Genomic DNA, 25839 nt, shown 5'->3' on the forward strand with positions numbered 1-25839 from the left:
AGTTTCTTTGCTCCTGACTTACTATGTGCTTCTGTCTGCTTTTCAAAGAATTTAATAGCTATTATGTAGCTATTAAATAGCTATTGTATAGCTTTCCCATGAAAGATGATTCTGTTTTTAGAATCTTTCTTGTTGATTAGAATTAGTTGACAACTGAACTGTATTTTACATTAAAAATATGTGGTCTTGATATTATAGTGAATAAATTTAGATTTGTTTGCTGATGATTATACAAAATTGAATGTTCTGAAGTTACGTCATTACCATACATATTCTTAAAGACACTTAAAAAAATTAACTGTTCCCTTTACAACTCTGTTAGCCTTCTAGCGAATCTGTATGCATATTGTAGTAATGTGTGTGTGTATATATACATATATGTGTAAAAGTAAGATTATTACAGGCTTATTATTAACCTAATAATACGGAAAATACGGAATGATAAATGTGTTTGACTGGTTTCGCATTTCCTTAAATTGTCTCAGGCACATGATTTAATTGTATTTTGTTTTTATAAGACACAAATGATGATGTCATTGTTCTTTTACAAGTAATGTATTTTCTCCTTGTTGTAGGTCCTTTTATTCTGCATCACAGCTGCCATGTACATGTTCTTTTTCAGGTATGTTTTATTATTCCTATTTGTTTTAATAGAAAAAAACTATTTCATTGTAATTTTATTATTAATCATGTTTAAAGTGTTCCCCAAATAATTATGTACCCTAAGTGGCCTGAGGATTTTCCCCTCCTGGAATGGTCAGAAGCAAAGCACTGTTCTTTAATGAATAGAGAGAAGAGAAAGAACTTCAGAAGGAAGTTTTTTCCTTTACATTCTACTTATATGTCTATTTTGACAAATTCTGATAAAGAAATTCTTGTGAACCTTGTTTTAATTATTCTTCACTCTTCCTTTAAAATAATCAACATTATATTTTTAAATTGGAAAAGGGTGGTGAGGTTGCTTAACAAAAGTTTTCTGTTAAGGTAACCTCCTACACTAACCATTGCAAAATACTAAATTAGTTTATAATGTCAGATTTGTACTTTACATTGGCACTGAGACTGAGGAATATGGGAAAGTGTTAGGATGATTCAAGATTTCAATGCCTATGGGAATGATTTTTGTCTGTAATTGTAAAACCACAGCAGTGGAAGAAAAAGATAATTGATTAGGAAGAGTCCACTCCTTCATTATCTTCAGCCTCAGTATTAACAGTAATTTTCATTTATTTTGCTATTATTTCAGTCATTTGAATAGAACCTTTCTTGATTTTTCTAAATAAAAGTAGAATTCAATCATAGCAGGAAGGGCCAAGCTTTAAAAATCAAAATGTGTACTTAATTAAAAAAGGCAATTATGAATTTTTAATCTACATACATATATGCATACATAATGTATAGGCATATAAAATGCATAAGATGTACTTAGTAGATATCTGTATTTAGAAAAAACAAAACAACAAATACAGACCAGCCAGACCAGAATTTCTAAACCACTAACTTTGTGTCAGACATCCTAATAAATGACAAGCACAATGATATAGTTTTAATTTATTTTGACTTTGCCAGAAATGTTACATGCATATAACATGTTGCTGTCACTGTTCTTATGTCAGGTGGTTAGAAGGGAAAAATATGGGTAAGACTCAAGGTAGATAGGACTTGATCTGCAAAGAATTGGCAGTAGAATGTTTGGTATTTATTGTCAATTATTAGTGACTGAAAAATTGTTGCTGCTATCTAGTTGTCTTTGTGAATTGATTCAACTATGATTTTTAATATATCTTCATAAACACCTTATTACTCCCATCATTTCTCTCCTTTTTCAATTATGTTTATTGAGGTAAAGCTGGTTTTTGGTACTTGCAAATATTTTAAGGGCATAGAGGTTTACATCTATATAACTGTAGCTCTGTAGATAAAAACTTAGGAATACATCTTTTGTTGACATATACAGGAGTACAGTATGCTATCAAGTAAATTTATTTTTGTCAACATCCAAAAGAATATCAAAATGAAGCAATCCTTTCCAATATGGTATTTAAAGACAGTGTATTTATTAAACAACGTTTGGCATTTCTTAGTCATCAGGAGTTTTTTGAGGTTTTATAAAAACAAATTCTTGAATATTAATGCCCAATTTTTAGCATGATCCTAGGAAATTATATTTTCAGAACTCCTGCCATCATCCTAGTAAGAATGAAACTCAACCCTATAAATTTGTATTTTGTTGCAGAGCTATGGAGCTTTTTCCTGTTTCAGTCACAAAGTCTAGGTTAAAAACAACAATTTAAAATACTTTCCAGAGGTCTCAATACAAGGTTTTCATGCCAAGACAAACATTTTCAATTTTCTGAGGAAAAGGGGTTGTTTTTCTCCCAGAAGAAGTACTATTGCCAAATGCCTAGTGTTCTTGGCAGAAGTTAGTTTGAGTAACTGAACAAAAGAGGTTTGGTAAATTGTAAAATACAACCATTTATAAATACTACAAGCAAAGAAAACAATGTTATATGTTTATCTGAACTCCAACATGTGTTTGGAATGAACAAGCAATGTTCTACATAGCAGTTAGCACATCTAATTACATTACAATGTCTTATTATTAAAATTCAATTTTATTTTAACTATATGAGTTCGCATTTATTGACAATTATTTTAATTCTAATTGAATAAAAATGGGTAATATTAAATGATATCGTCCCCAGTACTCCATTTATGGTACCTCCTTTGAGAACAGTGTAATGGAAATATTTTATGTTAGAAATGAGTCAATTTGTGTTTCCAGTCCTAACACATAAGAGAAACAATGTGGCAGTTTTCTATTTTTTTTTTTTTTAAAGAATTGGAGGAAGTAGTTCCATAAGAATTTTCTAGGCGTTCTGGATATGGAAGTATTTTGACATAGTATGTAATGTATATTATGAATTTACTTAAAAATTAACACCATGTTTTTAGTATTGAAACTATGGTTACTAAAATATGTAATGAAAATATCTACCTATAATAATTTTTATAGGCAATTTAAAAAGTTTTACATACATTCTCTCATACTTGGTGATCTTGGTTTTCAGTCTGCACACTAGAAATAAGACTTGTTTAAATGGAATCCTGGAACAGTCCAGGATCTTGACTTGAGGTAATATGTGAAGAGAGAGTTCTAGTTTTGTCTAGTTTGCCTGCCACCCACCTGTCTGTCTTTTGATACCAACACATACATTCTGTTAGGAATTGTGGTACAGTATATGAGAGATGTTTTTGAAGGAAGATTCTTTGTGTAACCCTAGTGGGCATTATTCATGAGCCTCTGCCTTCTTCAGTCATTTTATCATTTTGTAGGCTATAGTCATAGTTATTTTTAGGGCATTAATCTGCCTGTTTTCTGAACCACTAACTCCTTTGTTTTAATGGAGAAGCATAGAATCAACAACACAAACACCATGCTAGAAATGTTAAACTTAATCTACTCACAAAAGCAATGAAAGGTGACACTTTCAAGCATTCTTTTGGTGGTTTTATTTTCAACATTAAGTATCTGTGTATGATGAAAATACTAAAAATTGGGAAAACTGAATTCAGCATAATATCTTAAAAAATAATTTAATTTAAAATAGTGTCATGAAGTATATTATGACAAATTTAATCCCATTCTAGTGAGTTCCTAGTTGGAAATTCTTGCCACCTGACTTTGCAAAGGTAATAACAAATCCAAAAGTTAGTTTAAACATGTAGGTTGAAAGACTCAGACTTCTTATAGCAGCTAATCTACAGACTGCTGTGTGTACAGACATAGTGGCTAATCTCTAGGACAGACTCACAATAAGCATATCTTCAATACTCTGATGTAAGTTTAGGAAGTGTTGCATTTTTAGTTAGAAACCAGTAAAAATTAAATTTGCTATTGTGTTTAAACATATTAGAAACAGTATCAGAATTCTAGTCAGCTCTCTCTGTGAAGGGACAAATTATAAAGCATTTAATTAGTCTTAAGGTGTAGAAGTAATTTTAACTTTACAAAAATGATTTTTGTTGGCTGCATAAGCTACAATTCTTGGGTGAAAGATGCTTGTGATTGTACTTGAATTTCTTTACAGATATTTAACTTAGTATGTATGAAATAACTTTAACAGCAAGTAAACAACTTTTGATCTGGGTCTTTCAACCATTTCCTGATTTTAATGAGAATTCTTTAAATATCAGTTGTGTTCTATATTTTAAAGTATTCCCTAAAAGTACACAGAAATTCACTCTCTTGATTAAAACTTCACATGGCATTTGGAGGCTAAAAATTTTATTTCAAGGTTAGTAAAATTTACCATCAGTAATTAGATGTTTATTTTGAAGCTATTACTAGCAGCGGTGCAGAGTGAACGGGGGAGTTGGAGAGGGCATATTGACCTCCTCCAAATGGGAGGACACTGTTGTAGTTACCTACAAGTGAGATGGTTATGGTAATAATATGGCAAAGAGTGAATTTACCTAAAAATTGCTGCTTAGACAAAAAAGTAGAAAGTGAGATGATTAGAAAATGTACAGAAACTAAGGACAGGTTTTACAAATACTGAATGTGAGGGTGCATTTAGAACATACACATGGAGAAATATGTATATGGCTTGGGTATCTGAAATTCAGAAGGTAAATAGGGGCTTTTCTTGACTATATACTAGTTGTTTCATTGTGGACAAATTACATTAACTTCTCAATGTCTTCATGATTAAAAAATGTAAATTGTTTTATAAAACGTACCTCATAGGTCTGTAGGGATTGAATAAATCACAGTCTCATACTTTTTGAATGTGACTGAAAATAAGAATTATATTTTATTTTGGTTTATGTTGAGGATATACCCACACATTTCCCAGAATAATACTTAACTTTATTACATGTATTTGAATGTTTTCTATTTTCTATTCTATTTTACCTATTTATTCTATTTTATTTATTTGACTTACTAATGGGTAACAACTGGGGTATGAGTAAAAACTGAACTAATGCCTGTGGGCACCAAGCACAGTGATTGTTATCTTAGCAAAAATAATTTAGAGTAATGATTGCTTTATAGACTAAAAAAGAATAGAGCATTTCAAGAATAGGACATTATTTTTTACTGTTAATGCCGTAGATATATTTTAGTAGGATATATTTTAGTAAGGTAACTTGCTAGAGAAACTTATGTAATTTAGTTGGGATAATGGATTAATAAATATGACATGTTGCACATTTAAAATGCATGCAATAATATTTGTCAATTATTCCTCAATAAAGTTTGGCAGAAAATGAAAAATAAAATGCAGTGAAAACAAACAAATATTCCATGAGGATGGAGAATCAATATGGTAAAATCATGAAGCTTGAGGGAAGTGAGGGCAAATCATTGGAAGAGTAAAGGTTTTTCTTTTGCATTTACTCTTACTTTTTAATTTATTTTTAGACGAGATAGACTAGATTATGGCAAAGTTTAAGTGAATAAGAGAAGGTTTCACAAGCAGCAAATATTAACATGTTAGAAAATGAGAAAGGAAGAGAATTGTCTACAATGTGATCTCATATACACGGGTAGATTATTAAACCCACTTACTGCAAGAGATCATGATGATTAGGAAGAAATTGGGCTTTGTTTGAAAGCCATGGACATATGGTTTAACTGAAAGAAGCAGGAAATAGAAAAATCTAATATCTTTTGCTTCCTAAATTCATTGTCATACTTAAAAGATAAATAAGCCTGTTATAAAAAAAAATAAACATGGAGATGTGAAACCAGTATTTTTAAGAAGGTATGTGCAGGTGAAATAAGGCACTTCCATAATTATCACCAGTAATTTATAAACCAGTGATTTATAAAAGCAGTGATTTATAAAACATGCAACATTTGTACAAAAAAGAGAAGGACAGAAATTGATAAGATTGTTGCTTTTTCATCGTAAATGGAAAAGGTGAGGAAATATAGGTTCACAGATGTTGTAAATCACTTCCTCTGAGAATGAATACTTAATATCAAGTCTTACAAGTCTGCTCTTACCTTTGAGATTAGTCTGCCCATTTGGTGAATGTATTATTCTGGATGTGACAAATCTGTCTTCAATTTTTGGTTGTCAACTGTTAAGATATTTGTACCTAGATAAAGGAATTGCTCAAACACTTTTTTAACAGATGTAAGTGTTTTTTTTGTTTTCAGTAGAAGACAGAAATAGTATATGGAGAAGTAGTATGACCTTAAAGTGTAACTCCTAAAGTGCGAACTTAATGGGACACAATCATGTCAAAAGTGGCTAACTGTATTTCAAAAACTTGGTACAAGTTTATTTTCATGAATAGAAATGGCAATTTCTAAATGTAAATGTCTTAATTTTGCTGATGGCACTAAGTATACACTCTTATCATTCATTGTAGGAAGCTTATTTTGCCTGTAGTTGTTCTGTCATTCCACTCACTGGCTATTGGAGCATCTTTATGGATCATGTTGGTTTGCAGTTAAAATAAAATATAAATCGTGATCATGTTTCTTTTTTAAAACTGATTGCATTGTGTGTACTTCTGACCCTATACATTTTAACCTTTGCTAGCATTGTTAATTTGTAAATTACAATTTAGTTAGAATTTAATAGTAATAATAGGTGTATCATGAAAAAGAATTTGTTCCAAGTTTTACAAATTGTAGTTATTATATTGACAGAATTCCTCTTCTAAATTCAGTTTACTCTGTAGTAGTTATGAGAAGTAAAAATATTTTTGTTATGAAAATGACAGTTCACAGATGTTTAACAAAGCATATTTCAATGAAGCGTTTGATTTGATTAACAAGAAATTCCTCTTGCTTATAGAAATGTAACCTTTGCAGAAGTCTTAGCAATCAAATTTTCATAGGTAAGAGAAATAATAAATAATGGTAAATTTCTTTTTTTAAAAATTTTTATTTGTTTATGTATACAAGAACTGGGGTACAGTCCAGAGGTGTGGGGGGGCGAGAGGATTCACCAGAGACAGAGCAGGGAACAGGACAGACTGACTGAAATGCACTGCTGAGGGGAGCAGCAGGCGAGGCAGGAGAGGTCTGCTGCACCATGTGGGTAGCTCCCTGGCCGGGGATCAAACTTGTGTTGTAGTGACTGCGGATAGCTTCATAGGTTGCGTCTTAACCCCTTGAGCCACCAGGGAGGCCCAATAATGGTAAATTTCTAACAGTTGTGTTGAATCCTTAATTTAAGTACATTTCACATACTCCTCCCCTGTGATGTCAACGATGGTTTATTAATATTGGTACTGATATATTAATGGTGTTTTGAGTAAGAGAATGTCCAGGAAGTGCCTGAATGAATGTCACTAAAATTAAACCATTTAATGACTTGAAGTAAAAAAATTATGTTTTCATAATTTTCATTGACTTAATGAAATGAAAATCTAGATGTGTTTTAGGAGGTTCCAGGATCTGATAGAAATTGAACAGTCTTTTATGACACACAGAACAGACCTCTCTTTAGGTTTTGGCTCTACCACTTACTAATTGTGTCCTTTAGCAAGTTACTTGGTCTCTTTCATCTTAAATTTTTCATCTGTAAATTTATCTCTGTGGCTATGAAAACTTAGAAATCCTAGAAGAAAATTATTTTTTAAAATAATGTTTATATTTCCAAGACAGTCCTTAAAATTTATTGAACCTGTGTATGAATCCATAAAATGTACTTGTGGAACTATAGAAATAATATTAATGATATTATATCACAAATAATGTTTATGGCATTATTTCTTTGGGAATATACATTGATGTTCATTATGTTAGAGTTAAAGGAGAGGGACTGAGAGTTACCCAGTTCTGAGCTGCTGCACAGAATCCCTTGTTTGGAGCAAGCACTCAGAGCACGGAGAATGCGAAGCTGGGGAATAGAAGAACAGAATTCGGTCTTAGGGTGAGAATGGTTAAAAATAAAACTAACGATAAGGTTAATACTGCATATTAAAGAGCGGGATTGAGATTCTGAGTTAAACTAGATCTTTTCTTCGACTCTTTTTCCTTTTTTAACTTCTCCATCTCTTCCTCTCTATGTTGCCTTTTTGACGACGGATATTAGGGCAGAATAGCAAATGGGAAGACTAGAGAAGTAGGTGTCTCAGCAGTAGAGAGTGGATAGACACTGTGTGGGGAGGTGCATGTTTGGCATGAGGAGAGAAAAGTGAGTAGGGAAGATGCAGATTGTTCTGAATTCCCCAAATAGCAAGATTTGGCCATATGTCTCTTCGTTCCCTGCCTATTTTCAACTGGTTGTTAGACTGTCCATTAAACTGCGTACAGAAATCTAAAACACTTAAAATGGATAAGGAATAGAACCAGAGTTTTTTCTCTGCATGTTGCAAATCTCCCTAGGAATCATAGTGCATCATGTTGTCATAACTCAATTTACAAAGCCACAGGATATTTTAAACAGTATCTGCCAAGCACTTAACCCTGTTTCCTTGCAGCTGCTTCTGACTTATCTCTTGCCTGTAGGGGTGGAAAGCAACAGAGAAGAGCAGGTATATGAAAGGGAAACAATTGCCATAAACAGTGGGATAAAAGGAGGCCATAGCTACGTTTGGCCAGAGCGGCCATTTTTATTTTAGGAATCTACATTCATTTTTGTGTATATTCATTATAGTTACAAGGCAGTATTTTTCCAGAATTTATTAGTATATCATCTTGGTAAATTATAAAACTATCACCAGCTATGTTCTTAATGTTCTTGTCCCCTATAATTCTTATGTTGAAATCCTATCCCTCAGAGTAATGATGATAGAAGATGGAGGGGTGAGGGTGGGTTCATGAGGGCAGGTCACACATAAATAGGAGCAGTGCTTTTATAAAAGAGGACTGACAGTCTCCTGGAGAAGACAGTTGTACATCATTCATCTGAAAAGAAGTTAATATCCAAAAGTCTATAAAGAACTCATATAAACTCAACAACAACAAAACAAACAACCCAATCAATAACTGGGCAGAAGGTTTGTGTAGACACTTCTCAAAAGATGTGCAGATAGTCAATAGGCATGTGAAGAAATGCTAACATCACTTATTATTAGGGAAATGCAAACCAAAACAACAATTGGATATCAACTGACAACTGTGATCAAGGCCGATATAAAAAGACTGGAAACTACTTGTGTTGGTCAGAGTACAGGGACGAAGGAACTCTTGTTCACTATTGGTGGGACTATATATTGGTGTAGCTTCTGTGGAGAGAAGTATGGCGATTCCTTCAAAAGCTAAAAATGGAAATACCACGGGTCTAGAAGTTCCATTTCTAAATATCTGTTCAAAGAATAGGAAAACACTAATTTAGAGGGATGTATTGTGTTAATAGTGACATTATTCTCAATAGCCAAGATGTACTAAGTCAACTGGGAAAGATTTTTCATCTTTCTAATGAAATTTCATTAAGTTTCAGGTGTCTATTATAAAAATAGACCTGAAAACCTTTTGCTATCCCAAGGTGTAGGCCAACTACTGTCTCCAGGCAAGCTTCCTTTCTCTTAAAGAATATTCTTTTAATGGGGATCTTTTACAATGAAGTCTGAAAGCATAAACTTTGAGTTTAATTTATTATTTGTATGGCTAAATAGTATTAGATGTATTGTATTAAACAAAACCAAAGATTTCAAATATATAAATTTACACACTTATACATCCCAATCTTTGTTACAGCTGTTCATTTGGGCTTGAGATAAAAATCTTTTTGAATAAATGAGATTAAAGTCCTTTGGGATTGATTTAATTTGTAAAAGACAAATATAGATGTTGGAAGCTGCCTATGAAATGATGATGAAGTACTTGTAGATACTTTTAAGAATCATGTTTTGGCTTTATTTGAATTATATTACGTGTGTGTACACAAGGGATACACACACACACACACACACACACACACAAAATACCCTAGAGAGATTTTTAAATTTAAGAACTTGTGATGACAATAAAATGATGACTAAACTCTATAATGGTACATTATACTTTGTGAATTAGAAAAACAGCTTTGTACAACACATTAGAGGGTAAGTGACCTCAAAGTAATGTGGATTTTTTGGAAATTTTTTTTTTTACTTGTAGGAAAGTAACATTACAGAAAGTTGTCATCATCTTTATCACTATCCATCACTGCCACCACCGCTCATAATCTCTTTTTGCACCTTTGTGTTTCTTTTGGGCCATTTCTATGTCTTTGTCTCTCTCTGTCTCTCCTTCTCACCTGCCTTCCACACCCCAACCCCACCCCTTCCTTGTCATCTTATCCCTCTTTCCTTGCTCCTTTTCTTCCTCCTTTGTCTCTTGCTCCCTCAGTCCGTGTGTGTGTGTATATATATATTTCACATATATAATAGATGTGAGCTTATAGCAGTTAGATTGTATGGCACATTTGCATTAGGGAAGTCTGAGAACTTTCTGTGATTAGCAATAAGTGCTATGAAGTAGGAAGCAGGCAACCCAACATAGATAGTCTGAATCACAAAGCCTGCTGTTTGATTTATACACATATACACACATGTGCACAGCCGAACACACAACTAATTTTTATAAACCATGCAAAGGATTCTTAGTCAAATCTTCAATTCTTCATTAATAAACGTGATAAATTTTAGCAATGTGAATGTTACTATAATAATGATAGCAGCATCTACTTCAAGTTCTGGGGATCCTCTTATGTGTACTGAGAGGTATGCTTCCTTTTGAAGGACAATTGTTACTAATCACTGAAAGTTCTTAAAATGAACTGCTACATGTGTTCAAATTTGAAGTAGTTAAATGTTTGCTTTGTTAATTAAGAGGAATGCTATAATTTAATATGTCTCCCCCCCCCCCCAGTCTCACTTATTGTTCTGCTGTCTTCTGCTTGAGTTCTTTGAGAGGTAACCAAGGTACACTGTAGCTTGCTAGGTACATGAGGTCTGGAGCTATATTGTGTAGGTTCAGATCATCACTCTGTAACTTGTTTTGTGATCTTGGGTAAATCATTTAGCCTCTTTATGCCTCAGGTTTCTGTTGGGGCTCATAATAATGGCATTTACCATTTACCTGATGGGGTTATTGGAATATTAAGTGTATGTCACATTGTAAACACTCAATATATGTTACCTGTTTTTATTACCCAAATCTGTCTATAATGATCACATATTGTGTGGTTCCATTTATATGACATCTCTATTATAGACAGGTACATCATGATAGTGGATTAGTGTTGCTTGTGACTGTGGGACTTGGGGGAGGAACGGAGAGTTACTGCTAAAGGATGTGGGTTTTTTTAAATGATGATGAAAATGTTCCCAAAGTAATTATCATGGCTACATATGTCTGTGAATATACTAAAAACATTGAGTGATGTACTCTAAGTAGTGAGTTTGTATAATATGTGAATGTATAATTAAGGTGTTTACCAGAAACAGCTGACCTGGAAACAGACCTTTGTTGCACAGTGGCATGGTGTTTCAGTGTTAAACCATTACACATTCCCTTGGATGCTACATCTTAGGGATGTTACCATTTTTTTGTGAGCATATAGGGATATTTTGAAAAAGAACATCAGGAAACTTGTTTTGTTTCTCCTGAGGTGTATTTTAAGAAGGAATGTTCTGTTGTAGAATGACAGGAGATTATGTAAGTGCATTGCAAGGCTTGTTATCTCTCCAGAACTGTGAGAACTGCATTTTAGAATATGTATGCTCTTAGTTTTGAGATTTAAAACTTTAGAGTTAGAAGGGAAGTAATAGAAAAAAAGCACAATAAAGGTCACAAGAATATATGAGATTATGTTATCATAGTATTGTCCTGATAAGACTAAAATTTTTTTCTGATATTTATGAATTAGAATTTTTTTAACTTCGTAGTGACATATTTTTGGTAGTGACATCTTAAAAATACCATGTAATGAAAATTTTATAGGATTTTCAGTGAAGTCTAATTTGATAAATATATTACTATGATATGATATAAATGTATTAATTGCAAGAAAACAAGGTTTTGGTGTCAAGATAAATTTATTTGTATGAAACATCTAGACTTTTAGTGAATATATTCGCAAATAGAAATCTAATGCATTTGCTGAGAGAAAGGAAAAGTCACAGGTGACCAGTTAAAGACTGATCACTGGAGTGCACTTTAAATATGTGTGAAGTCCCTTGTTAAAGCATTTCAATTTAGTTTCAGTAGAATTAAATTTACAGTTTTGGGAAGTGTAAAAAATAAGTTCTTAGCATGATTATAGTTTGAGTATCTATTTCTTAGATTTTGTTTGATTATATTTTGATATTGGTTCTATTTTGAAGAAGAATTTTACTATATTTTCTGTTTGCAGATATTTCAGAATCATTGTCACAGAAAGTTATTTAATTGAAAGGCATGGAAGGAAATTGCTTTAAAATTTATATCTATCATGTTTTTTCTTCTATCGTTTTTCAAAATATCACAGATAACAAGTTTTAGATTTATTCCAATGTGTATTCTTAAATCTTCAAATAAAATACCCATATATGGAGGTTTTTGCTGTATAGGTTCAGTGACGGGGCTGCCTGAGAGAGGAACTGTATCCCTTAGAACTGTGCTGAGCTGAAATTCACAGTAAAACAGTACACTTTGCTACCATTATCAATGCTCAGCACAGATTTTGCTTTTCAAATGTGACTGAGTCACTGAACCAGGTAGTGTTTACCTGGAAGGTGAGCTGCTCAAAATGGGGAAAGCTTTTAAGTTCTAAAATTTCAGCCAGTCTTCCTGAGAGGAAGGAAAACGTGGGTCTCCTCCCTTTTTTTGTATTCTCTTGTCAATCACAAAGCCTCATTGTACTAGTGGGGTCTTGATGGTGACTGAGTGCTGGCTGTTTGTCATGTTTCTGTCATCCTAAAATGAAAAATAAAAGGAGGAGGAGAACATAGCTTTGGATTCCTAGTCCTCAGAGAATGAATGAGTTGCTGTAGCAACCCGGGACCTCTGAAGCATGCTGCCCTGGAGGACTCTGAAGTGATTTGTTCTCTGAAATGGAGTATGTCTTTCTTATGACTTTGAGCTCCTTAGGCATGTTCAGAACAAGAATAATATAAACAGTTAGATGATGGAAAGCAATTAAGCTTATCAGATTTTATTTTTTTTCTGTCACAAAATCATAAAGCTCTAATGTTAAGTGCACAATTTTAGTCATTTCTTTCATATTTACTAAAATACGTTTTTTAACTGAGATATTCCCAGTTCTAATATTTCAGTTAAACTTTACATGCAGGGAGTTATTTTAATATGTCTTCTGGGATTCTTAAGAAAGAAGACTCTCCTCACCGCACCTTTTAAAAATTACCAGCAACTTCTGGTGTGAAATGTATGAGGAGATTTATTATGCAAGCCAACCTTATTGGCATTACTCAACCAAAAATTTTATAATCATTAATGTATGTGATCACTTTCATAAAGTTATTATTGTCTGTTTCTTTGGGATTTTAGCCTAAATTCCTTATAATTTTCTATTACATTTTCATGATTAGAAGGAGCTGTGAATTGGTATAAGTTGAACTGATGTAATGTTTATCTTAGAAAATATTGACCTAATAAAATAGTGGGTTTCTTTTTTTTACTATTTTTGGAAAAGCAGACAAAAAACTTTTTGTGTGTGCCTAGAAGAACTGAAATATAGACCAGAGATATGGGGCGGGGGTAAGGGTGGAGAGGGTGAGAGGATTTACCAGAGACAGAGTGGGGAACAGGACAGGCAGATTTACTGAAACACACTGCTGAGGGGAACAGCCGGGAGACAGGAGAGGTCTGCTGTGCCATGTGGGTTGCTCCCTGGCCAGGGATCAAACTCAGGCTATAGTGGTGATTGCACTGAGACATAACCCCTAGGACACCAGAGATGAAACATAAAAAATTGTTCATTATCAAAGAAGTTAGTTATTGATTTCTAAGTACATATTTTAAAGAAGTATAAAATGGGGGCACCGCAGTTAAAGACAGCACTATCAAACTATTGCCAGCCATTGCAGCATGAGTTTGATTCCCAGAGTTCCATTCCCAGTCAACCAGGGAGCTACCCACATGGTGCAGCAGACCTCTCCTGTGTCCCCGCTGCTCCCCTCAGCAGTGTATTTAAGTAGATCCACCTGTTCTGCTTCCTACTCTGTCTTTGGTGAATACTCTCACACCCTCCCACACCTCTGGCCTATACCCCAACTCTTATATGCATAAATAAACAAATCTTAAAAAATAAATAGGTATAAAATGAACTGTTATTAATTTAAATTTAATTTAAGGTGCATGCAAATTACTTAGGGATCTTTATCAAAATTTAGATTTTGATTCAAAATTCAGATTTGATTCAATGTGTCTGGGGTGGAATTCAAGCCTTTGCATTTCCAACAAGTTCCCAGTGATGCCAGTGCTGTTGGTCCTGGAATAGCACTCTGAGTAAGAAATAAATTATAAAATATTTCATATAATCTGTAATAAAAAATACAGAGAATTTACTACTACTACTCTTAAGAGCCTGTTCCAGTTGTTCATAACATAGTCAGGACATATTCTCCAAATAGCTTTGTAAGAATATGGAACAAGCTTACACTAAATTTATTTTCTCACTTGAAACAGAAAACACATATTCATATAATTGTTTTAGATTATTAGGTCTCCTCCCACCCCGTCTTTTATTTTCTTCTCAACATCAACTTCCTTTAGTATTTCCATATATTTTTTTCTTTATTACCTCAGTTTTAACTTCAGGTAATGTATGTTCTTCAGTAGGTGAAACCAGCCTCTCTCCCCACACCCCACTCCCTTCATTTCCTTTTCTTTCTTACTTTTTCTTGATTTACAACTTTTTGGGGTTTTAGAGGTGTAGGATCCCCACTTTCAGGTGTTGTGCAAGCAACGACCGTGCAATCTCAGCACCCTGTGATGGGCACGTTGGCTAGGCCAGTCCTGCCTGTGTCACAGTCACCCCATCGGTTGGGGCAGATACTCCCTCCCCGTGGTCATTCCCACACCAGCCTAAGGGCATGAAAGTGATGCGGGAAATGTGTCCTTTGGCGATGGTGTGAGGGTTATTTTCACTAGCATCTTCTCCATGATGTCCATATGTGTATGCGTTAAGTACTTTATTTGAACCACCTCTAGTGTATAAATATCTACTTTCTTACAAAAGCATTTTCTTTGAGTATGAGTCTCCTAGCTGGAGTTCTTAGTTGTTTTTGTCATATAGACCATATCTACAAAATACTGTCTTCCCGAAGCATTGAGCCCAGTTTCTATGCAGGGAAAACTTTTCTTCCTTTTGGTTTATGTAAATGGAGGTCAGTTACATAATAGCATTAAGAGATGCAAATGATAAACACTTGGGAACAAGCTCAGCTGACTCTAGTAAGCATGCAGTTTAACTGGTATTAACATTTATATATGGGAGTAATTTTTTTTTAATCTTAGAGCAATCGGTGTAAACATAATGTTTTATAGGAAGAAAATAGGGAAATTCAATTTCTCTTATTAAATGTAGTCCCTTACATGGAGATTGGATAAGAGAATTTTAGTGAACAGCATACATTTAAAAAATACTGATTTCTGAATCTACATCTTTTGTTTCTGCTATGCCATTGTCCTCTCTTCTCTTTTTTTAGGGTTTGTCCCATGCTTTAAAGTTGAAAACTCAACCTGTACTTTTTTTTTTTTTTTTTTTTTGGCTTGGTACTTAGGGAGCCAAACTTCAGAGTCATGCTTTCACTGTAGTTTATGTATTTGACATGGGTGCTGATGGTTATTTATCTAGCCTAAAAATAACGGAAGTTTAAGAATTTATGGACTACATGCTCAGTGTCATTTTATTATGTTCACTTGATATGTTGTAAAATTTCATAAACAAGGGTGTTTTCCTTTAAAGGGTATGATAGTAATACTTAATATTTCAGGGGATCATAGAGTTTTAGAGTTTGAAGCCAATTAGAGATTATATAATAACATCATTGTTACTTTTATCGTGAAGAAATTGAATCTCTGAGGATTTTGTGACATGTTTTAACTCATATTGCTGTAGAGGCAAAAGTGTAAATAGAATCCTGAGTAATTTATTTTAAACTACTACTTGTTATTTCAAAACTACTGAATATTTTGAGATTTATGTGCAGAACATGACAAAAGTTTCAGTATTATTTTTGTACTTTTTTTATTATGTACACTTGACCAGAATACAGCATAATTATTTGCTATTTGTGTATATTATGAGATAATCGCTATAGTAAGTCTAATTAACATTTGAAACCATAGGTACAATTTCTTTAGCAATGTCTAAATTTGTAGTAAAGTAAGGTTAACTGCAATCAAAATGCTCTACAGTACAACCCAAGAACTTATTTTATAACTGGAACTTGACATTTTTTTTTACCCCTTTCACTCTTCTTACCTTACCACTTACTGCCTCTGACAATGATTAATCTGTTCTCTTTATCCATGAGCTCGGTTTCTTTTCTTTTCTCTTTTCCTTTCTTTTCTTTTTTGCTTTTTCTTTTCTTTTCTTTTCTTTTCTTCTCTTCTCTTCTCTTCTCTTCTCTTCTCTTCTCTTCTCTTCTCTTCTCTTCTCTTCTCTTCTCTTCTCTTCTCTTCTCTTCTCTTTTCTTCTCATATATAAATGAGATCATATGGAATTTATCTTTAATTTAATTAACTGTGGGGTAATATTCTTAGGTTCATTGATATTGTTGCAAATAACGGCATTTCCTTTATTTATGGCAGAGCAGTAGTCCACTGTGTATATGCATTGTGCATTGTATTTTTCTTTATCGTGTTCATTCACTGATGAATGGTTTGGTTGTTTCCCTATTTTGACTATTGTAAATAATGCAGTTATGAACATGGGGTGCTTCTATCTTTCAAGTTAGTATTCTCATTTTCTTATGTATGCACAAGTGGAATTGCTGGATCATAAAATAATTCTATCTTTAATTTTTTAGAAACCTCTGCTGTTTTCCGTAGTGGCTGCACTAATTTATATTTCTGACAGTGTGCAAGGGTTCTCTTTTCTGCATACCCTTTCCCACACTTAACATGTCTTGTCTTTTATATAGGAGCCATTCTAATAGATGTGAGGTGTTAACTCACTGTTGTTTTTTCTTACATTTCTCTGATGATAGTGATGCTGAGCATCTTTCCAAGTCCCTGTTGGTCATCTGTATGTATTCTCTGAAAAAGTATCAGTCTAGATCTTATGGATTTTCAGTTTTAATCAGATATTTTTGTTATTCAGATGTATGAGTTCTTTATACATTTTATATGTCAACTCCTTGTGAGATATTTGATTTGCAAATACTTTCTTCCATTATTTAGGTTTCCTTTAATTTTGGTAATGGTTATATTCTACTTATTTACTTTTTTGCTATGCAAAAGCTTCTTGGTTTGATTAATAGTTGCACTGGTTGATTTTTACCTTTGATGTCAGTTCCAAAACATCTTTGCCACTACCGATACCAAGGAGCTTGCTTCCTATATTTTCTACTAGGAGCTTCATAACTTTAGGTCTTATATTCAAATCTTTAATTCATTTTGAATTTTTTTTATGGTATAATGTAGAGTTGAGTTTCATTCTTTTAGATGTTGCTGTCCAGTTTTCCCAACACCACTTACTGGAGAAATGGTCCTTTCCCCTTTGTATATTCTTGGCTTCTTTGATGCAAATTAATTGACCATATATGTGTGAGTTTGTTTCTGGACTTTCAGATATAGTCCATTGATCCATGTTTCTGTTTTTATGACAATACCATGCTGTTTTGATTATTACAGTTTTGTAATGGAGTTTGAAGTCAATGACCATGTTGTCTTCAGCTTAGTTCTTTTTTTATGACTTTGTTTGCTATTTGGGGTCTTTTTAGCTCCCAGGTAAATTTTAGGATTGCTTGTTCTGTTTCTCTGAAATTATTTTTATACTCAAATACTGCCATATGATGAAAACTCCTTTCTGAGAGGAAAGATTAAATAGATCTAGAAATGTACGCTAGAAGTTTCGTCATATTTACTTAATTCTTATTTTAGGGTGTGTGTAGGAAATACTTTTAGCTATCAAAATACCATCTCTTTGATTATTCCATTTCTATTTGAATTATAAATATTTCTGATTACTGCCATTAGAAATCTTTGAAATCCTTATGACTAGATTTTTAAACCAGAAGGTATTAAAGTTACTTTGTAGTCAGACAACCATGAAAACTGTTCTGTATTTCACTTTTTTCAGTTCCTCTCTCTTCCTTTCCTCTCTCTCAGTTCTTCACCCTATCTTTTTGTGGTGTTTTTTTTCCTTGCTTTTTTGCCTTAATGTGTAATGTTAAGGGAATCATTAATAGTGTACCGTGGCATAGCCATTATGTCATTTAAATGTCACAAATGTGTATATGACTGGCATTTTAGAAAGTTGGTTACTATTTCCGTGTGTATTATGAATAATTTTAAGAGGAAGAAACTATTAGTAGCATATATTTATAAGTTTCTATTTTTTATTATGAATCAATCATATGTTTTGATGAAATATAAATAGCTTTGTAGCAAAGATTTATTCTAAAAGCAGTTCAATATTTTAAGATTTTCTGTTGTTTCACCAGCCTTTTAGGTCACTGGATATATTCAAATGCTCTCTTGAGCTTAAAATTAGTCTTCTCAATTTAAATTTAATTCAATTTTATCCAGGGGATCAGGAACATTTTAAAATTAATTCTATACCTATACCTTTTTTTAATTTATTTTTTTTTATATTCCCCATACAATTACAACCCCCTTATTTTGACCCCAGTCCCTCCTTTCCGCGCCCCCACCCCCCATAGAGTTGTCTCTGGTTCATAGTTGTTTGTTGATTTTGATATTTTCTTTCTTATAGTTATTCTTTTTCCTGGTCCCTTATTTAAGTTTTCTAGATTCCTGCTATGAGTGAGACCATCCTGTATTTTTCTTTTCCTTTCTGGCTTATTTCGCTGAGCATGATCCCTTCCAGCGCCATCCATGTTGCTGCAAATTGAATTGCATGTGTTTATCTTTTTTGAATGCTGAGTAATATTCCATGGTGTATATGTACTACATCTTCTTGATCCAGTCATCTATTTTTGGGCATTTGGGCTGTTTCCAAGGCTTAGCTATTGTAAATAGTGCTGCTATAAACATAAGGATGCAGATGCTCTTTGGAATTGATGTTTCTGTGTCCTTTGGGTAAATACCTAGGAGTAGAATAGCTGGATCATATGGAAGCTCTATGTTTAGTAGGTCCAGAAATCTCCACACAGCTCTCCATAGTGGTTGGACCAGTTTGCACTCCCACCAACAGTGTAGGAGAGTTTCTTTTTCTCCACAACCTCGCCATCATTTGTTGTTGCTAGTTTTTTTAATATGTGCCATTCTCACTGGTGTGAGATGGTATCTCATTGTAGTTTTGATTTGCATTTCCCTGATTAAAAATGATGTTGAACATTTTTTCATATGCCTGTTGGCCATTTGCATTTCCTATTCAGAGAAGTTTCTTTTTAGCTCTTCTGCCCATTTTTTGACTGGATTATTTTCTTTGTTGTTGTTGAGTCTCATCAGCTCTTTGCAGATTTTTGTGATCAGTCCTTTATCATCAGTGTTGTGTGCAAAAATGTTCTCCCAGTCGGTGGGGTTTCTCTTTGTTTTGGTTATTGTCTATTTTGCTGTGCAGAAGCTCTTTAATTTGGTGTAGTCCCAGCTGTTGATCTTTGCCTTCACTATCACTGCTTTGGGTGATGTATCTTTAAAGATGTCTTTGATGTGCATATCATGGAGTGTTTCGTCTATATTTCCTTCTATGTATTTTATGGTTTCAGGTCTTATGTCTAGTTCTTTAATCCATTTTGAGTTGGTTTTTGTGCACGGTGTTGGGTAGTAGTCAAGCTTCATTCTTTTGCATGTAGCGACCCAGTTTTCCCAGCACCATTTATTGAACAAACTTTCTTTGCTCCAATGTATATTCTGTGCTCCTTTGTCAAAGATTAGTTGACCATAAATCTGTGGGTTTATTTCTGGATTTTCTATCCAATTCCATTGGTCTGTGTGTCTGTTCTTGTTCCAATGCCATGCAGTTTTGATGATTATGGCTTTGTAGTATAGTTTGAAGTCTGGGAGTGTGATGCCTCCATTCCTTGCTTTTTTTTTTTTTTTTTTTTCAGAAGAGCTTTGGCAATTCAGGGTTTTTGGTGATTCCATATTTATTTCATCAATAATTGTTCTATTTCTTTGAAGAGTGACATTGAAATTTTTATTGGAATAGCATTGAATCTGTATATTGCTTTTGGTAGGATGGCCATTTTTTTTTTTAAAGATTATTTATTTTTATTTATTTATTTATTTGTTTATTCATTCATTCATTCATTTATTTATTTATTTATACAAGCACTGGGTACAGTCAGAAGCATGGGAGGGTGAGAGAATTCACCAGAACCGGAGCGGGGAGCAGAGCAGGCAGAGGGACCGAAGTACACTGCTGAGAGGAGCAGCGGGCGGCAGGAGAGGTCTGCGCGCCATGTGGGACCCTCCTCTGGTGGCCGGGGAGCAGCCGGGGATCGAACTGGCGCTGCAGAGGCCGCGGGCAGCTTCACAACCCAGCGCTCAACTGCTGCACCACTGGGGAGGCCGATGGCCATTTTTAATAATGTTAATTCTTCCAATCCATGAGCAGGGGATGTCTTTCCATTTCTTTGTGTCTTCTTCTATTTCTTTTAACATTGTTTTATAGTTTTCTTTGTATAGGTCCTTTACCTCTTTTGTTAGATTTATTCCCAAGTATTTGATTTTTTTGTTTTGATAATAAAAGGGATTTTTTTTTTATTTCTTCTTCAGATTTCTATATTTATGCCTTTAAGGTGGTTATTTCTAATACTAAAGTCCATTTTGTTGAAATATATTTAATAAGATATCCGAAGACGTTTACACAAAGGGATTATTAATTTTTATAACTATGAAGTACTTGAAATTTCATGGGTATGAACCATGTTGTGAAGTATAGGTTTTACATTCTTATTTTTCAGATCTGATTATCAGATAAGTTGCAACTGAAATTTGAAGTTTGACATAAGGAAGAAATTGGAATTTTATGAACAACTGTTAGCATAAAAGAGATTGACCAGAATTTTATTGTGTCTCTAAAACATCTTCTCATGAATACCCCTTTTTGTCTTACAGAATTTGTTGCTAATTATACTCTTCTTCATCTCACTGTAGCAATTAATTGTTTCTCTTTTTCCATATGTGAATTAAATAAATACTAGACTGATCACATATACCTTTGTGTAAGGTTCTGTTTTGTCTAAAAATGTTTTTTCCAAATGAAAATTCCTTTTAAATTAAACTTTTTTGCTGACTAGTAACTATTGTCTGCTTCAAATCTTGACCCCCTTGCTTTATTGCTAAACCCACAAATCTAAGTAGGTTTCCCATTCTTGGCTGTTTATTTATTTATTTTAATGTGGCATGTCTCTTAATTTTTCGTATCCTCTTTCCATTTTCTTCCCCACCTGTCAGTTATGTCTTTTCTGTAAGTGGTATTCTACAAGATGGGAGTAATTACATGGGCCACAATATTTGACACAACATACTTTCTTTTAGCTCCCTATTTACCCTAAGTAGAACTTGTTTGTATTCTCATCCATTTGTGACATTTTTTTTTTTTGTAATAGAAAATAGTGCAGAAAGTCTATGTGTCTAACTTAAGTGGGGTTTTAAATTCTTCTTTTTTAATGTCTTTTTTTTTAAATATTTATTTATACAAGAACTTGGGTATAGGCCAGATGCGCGGGAGAGAGAGGATTCACCAGAGACAGAGTGGGGAGCAGAACAGGCAGACTGACTGAAATACACTGCTGAGGGGAGCAGCGGGCGAGACAGGAGAGGTCTGCTGCACCACGTGGGTAGCTTCCTGGCTGACCAGGAATCAACCCAGAGCTACAGAGGCTGCAGATAGCTTCACAGAGTGGCACTTAACCCGCTGCACCACTGGGGAGGCCCGAGTTTTAAATTCTTACAGGAAGAACTAACAACCTGCTTGGGAGGAAGATGTATATAATAAAAACAGAAAAATTGTATGTCTAAATTTTATTAGCTTTGAAAGTAAGATATTGTTAATAGGAACTTTATATGTCTATAGCATATGAACACATATGAATCCATCAAATTAGTCTATCTTTAGAGTGACTTTGTCTCTTTCTTGCAGCTGGTGAGTTCTATGGGTGGTGGTGACACTTAGGTGAAAAGTGAAATAATAATAGCTACCTAATATTTATCTAGTGTTTACTATGTGCCAAGCATTGTATTAAATGCATTATTAAGAATATCGAGTTAATTCTTACTACTACCCACTATCATAGATACTGATATTTTCTCCATTTTACTGGTGTGGACATTGAGACTTTCAGAGGTGAAATAGCTTTCTGAGGATTGTGTAACTATTAATAGAAAGACACAGAGCTTGAATTTGAATTTGGGTCTTTCTATCAGAGCCTATTTTCTTCTTCACTTAGTCTACTTTGTTGCACAGCACTTCTCAATCATTTTAATATTACATCCTACATAGGAAATGTTAGTGTGTCCTTTTCTAACATAGTTGGAGAAAATGACGGAGGCTTCTTATGGCTGCAAACCACTGATCTGGAGGCTCTGGGTACTCTAGAGTTCTCCCCCCAGGTGAGAATGAAATTAATATCTAAATTGTATTATTCAGCCATTTGTGGCAGTTAGACCAGTTGGGAAACTGTTCTACACTACAGTGTCTCCCTAGACGATGAGAGGTGAGAGGTAACTCTCCCTTTTCAGAAGAGCACAGAGCCTCCAGCCTTCCTCATCACAGGGAGGTCGTGAGAGTTTGGATTGGTGATATGTTCTCAGTTCTGTTATTTCCTCATTCTTTCTATTTTTTCTATGTTATAGTATAAAGACACAATTGATAGTTGAGTTTTGTTCATTCAGGAAAGATTTATTAAGTATTTGCTATGTGGAATGCTCTGTGCTTTGACAGTTAACAAGCCTCACCATCTGCAAGAGGACATGCTCTTTGTTGCTATGGAGTCGGGATGTGTGGCTCCTCCCTCTCAAGTCCTCAAGTTCATATGTGGAAATCCTAACCTGATGATATTGAGAGATGGTGATTAGGTTATATGGGTAGAACTCTCAAACTGAGATTAGTACCCTAATAGAAGAGGTCCCAGGGCGCTCCTTGTTCCTTCTTCCATGAGAGGACACAGCAGAAAGGCAACATCTGTGAACCAGAACATGGACTCTCAGCAGACACCAAATCTCCTGGTGCTTTGATCTTGGATTTCTCAGTCTCCAGACAATGAGAAATAAATATCTGTTATTTATAAGCTACCCAGTCTGTATTATTTTGTTCTAGTAGACAGAATGAACCAAGGTATTTGTACGTAGATTACTTTCATGTGGCATGTCAGGTGTGATAACATAGTGGTGTGACAACATGTGATGAACAAGAGTTCACAAATTGATTGTTTTTACATATGTAGTAAATGGTTCCCTAAAATAGTAGCATCTTATCCAAACCTTGGAAGATTAATAGAATTTAAACACAAGAGGTCACAACATTGGTGATGAGTTCAATAATGCAGGCAGAGCAACGGTATAAGGAAAGACTTAAGAGGTTAGGAAGCTAAAGAACTATGTTTATGTGTTAAAAAGAAAATGGGGGGGGCCTCCCCTGGTGGCGCAGCGGTTGAGTGCTGGGCTGGGAGGCTGCCCACAGCCTCTGCAGCACCGGTTTGTTCCCTGGCTGCTGGCGAGGGTCCCACAAAAAAAAGGGGGGAGGAGGAGAGAGAACCTTTTTTTGCCTGTGGTTTCTTCCAGTCATTCCCTCATTACTTTTTCCTCTTTCCAGTCAAATTCTCAAATGAAGTGTTCATGTTTAATGTTGGCTTTCTTATCTGCTGTGGTAATGTGATGTCTACTGATTTCTCACTGAGAGCATCACATACCCTGTAACGAAGTCTAATTATTACCTTAATCTTCATGACAAAGTCTCCCAACTTTATGGTACTTTTTACTGCTTCTCCTCTCTTGAAATACTCTTTCCTTCGTCTCCCTAGAATCATGCTGTCGGGATACTTCTCCTGTCTGTCTATTCATTCCCTCATCTTGTCTTTCTCATCCCATCCCTTGACTGTTCACATATTCAATATTCTTTTCTAGGACTTTAGCTTTTCTTTCTCTTTATTTTCTCTGTGGGTAATGCTCCAGTTGGAAGTTTGGCCATCATTCCAATCTTTTCTTTTCAATTACCAAACTATTCAATCGCCAAGAGCATTTTACCTTTGTGAAATATTTTGAAACCCTGAGACTCTCTCCATTCCCCCTTCTGGTGCTCTACTTCAGTGATCAAGGTACCATCGCCTCAGCTACCACGACTACCTTCTGATGAGTCTTCCCTCTTTACTCTCTCCTGACCTACTCATTTCCCAGCTTGAATGAGAGACAGCAGTCTGATCCTGTGCTTCCAGTTTAAAGCCATTCAGTGAATTACTTTCCCTCATAGTAAAATCTAAACTCCTTGACTTTGGTCATTTGTAATCTGAGGCGTTTTAAAAGTCTGGTCTCTTTCAGGTGATCAGTATACAGAAATTGTTGTTTGAATTTGAATATTACTTAGTAATACGTGATCTTACATAAGTTGTCTTCCTTCTGTCTCAGTTCTCTGATTGTAAAAATGTAGTTGACAGGGGCCTCCCTGGTGGCACAAGGGGTTAAGCACCACACTATGAAGCAAGCCGCAGCCTCTGCAGCACCAGTTCCATCCCTGGCCAGCCAGGGAGAAACCCACATGGCGCAGCAGACCTCTCCTGTCTCGCCCACGGCTCCCCTCAGCAGTGGATTTCAGTCATTCTGCCTGTTCTGTTCCCCACTCTGTCTCTGGTGACTCCTCTCACCGCCCACCCACCTCTGCAACCACCCCCATCTCTGGCCTGTACCCCAGCTTTTGTATGCATAAATAAATAAACTTTCAAAAAAATATATTCTGCAAGTATAATAGTCAATGTTCAATTGAAAAACAAAGGACATTTTACAAGTGGTATTGTGTTACCTCAGGCATTTTCTTTTTAAGTGACATTCTGAATTATATTGAAAAAAGCTTGTGTTAAATGTCTATTTAGTGGCTTTTGTAATTTTGCAGATGTAAAAAAAGAACTTATATTTATTGACAGTTTAGAAGTTCTGATCAGGGCCTCCCTGGTGGTGCAAGGGGTTAAGACACAACCTATGAAGCTAGCCTCTGCATGAGTTTGAGTTCAGTCCCAGCAAGGGAGCTAACCCCCATGGCGCAGAAGACCTCTCCTGCCTCCCCCGCTGCTCCCCCCAGCAGTGTGTTTCAGTCAATGTGTCTGTCCTGCTCCCCACTCTGTGTCTGGTGAATCCTCTCACCCCCCGCACCTCTGGCCTGTACCCCAGTTCTTGTATGTATAAATAAATACATCTTTTTGAAAAAGAAGTTCTGATCAGAACTGATTAAATCTGACTCTATAAGCTTAGCACATTTCATTGGTAGTAGAACATTGGGCATGGAACTCTTCTTTGAAGATTTGGAATGCTTATTATAATGGGTTTTTATTTAATTTGTGACAGGCTTTATATAGTGTTAACATCAAGGATTTTATTTTGAAAACCAAACAGATTAGAATCTCATGTGAGGATGGATGGGCTTTTGTTGCTACCTCTATAGCAATTACCCTGATAATTTCACTGGAAAAGATTATTACCAGTCATCTCAATTTTAATTTGACATCAGTCATACCATTTGCACAGTTTATTTTGTATTCTTTTTTTTTTAAAAATCTTTAATCTTGATGCTTTTTGTAGTAGTTTGTCTTCACAGG

At 34.6% G+C, this 25839-nt stretch overlaps 1 protein-coding gene across 3 annotated transcripts in view; it reads left to right on the forward strand.

Moving 5' to 3' along the window:
• TMEM135 (transmembrane protein 135) overlaps positions 1 to 25839 on the forward strand; it is a 244017-nt gene that overhangs the window by 162418 nt on the left and 55760 nt on the right. For all 3 annotated transcript variants that reach the window (XM_037523112.2, XM_054699590.1, XM_037523113.2), the window contains exon 6: positions 576 to 622. In XM_037523112.2, the coding sequence (XP_037379009.1) occupies positions 576 to 622 (47 nt within the window). The remainder of the gene's footprint in view (positions 1 to 575; positions 623 to 25839) is intronic.

Source organism: Talpa occidentalis, unplaced genomic scaffold (assembly GCF_014898055.3).
Source record: "Talpa occidentalis isolate TD23 unplaced genomic scaffold, MPIMG_talOcc4v2.1 talOcc4.3, whole genome shotgun sequence".
Taxonomy (NCBI): Eukaryota; Metazoa; Chordata; class Mammalia; order Eulipotyphla; family Talpidae; genus Talpa; species Talpa occidentalis.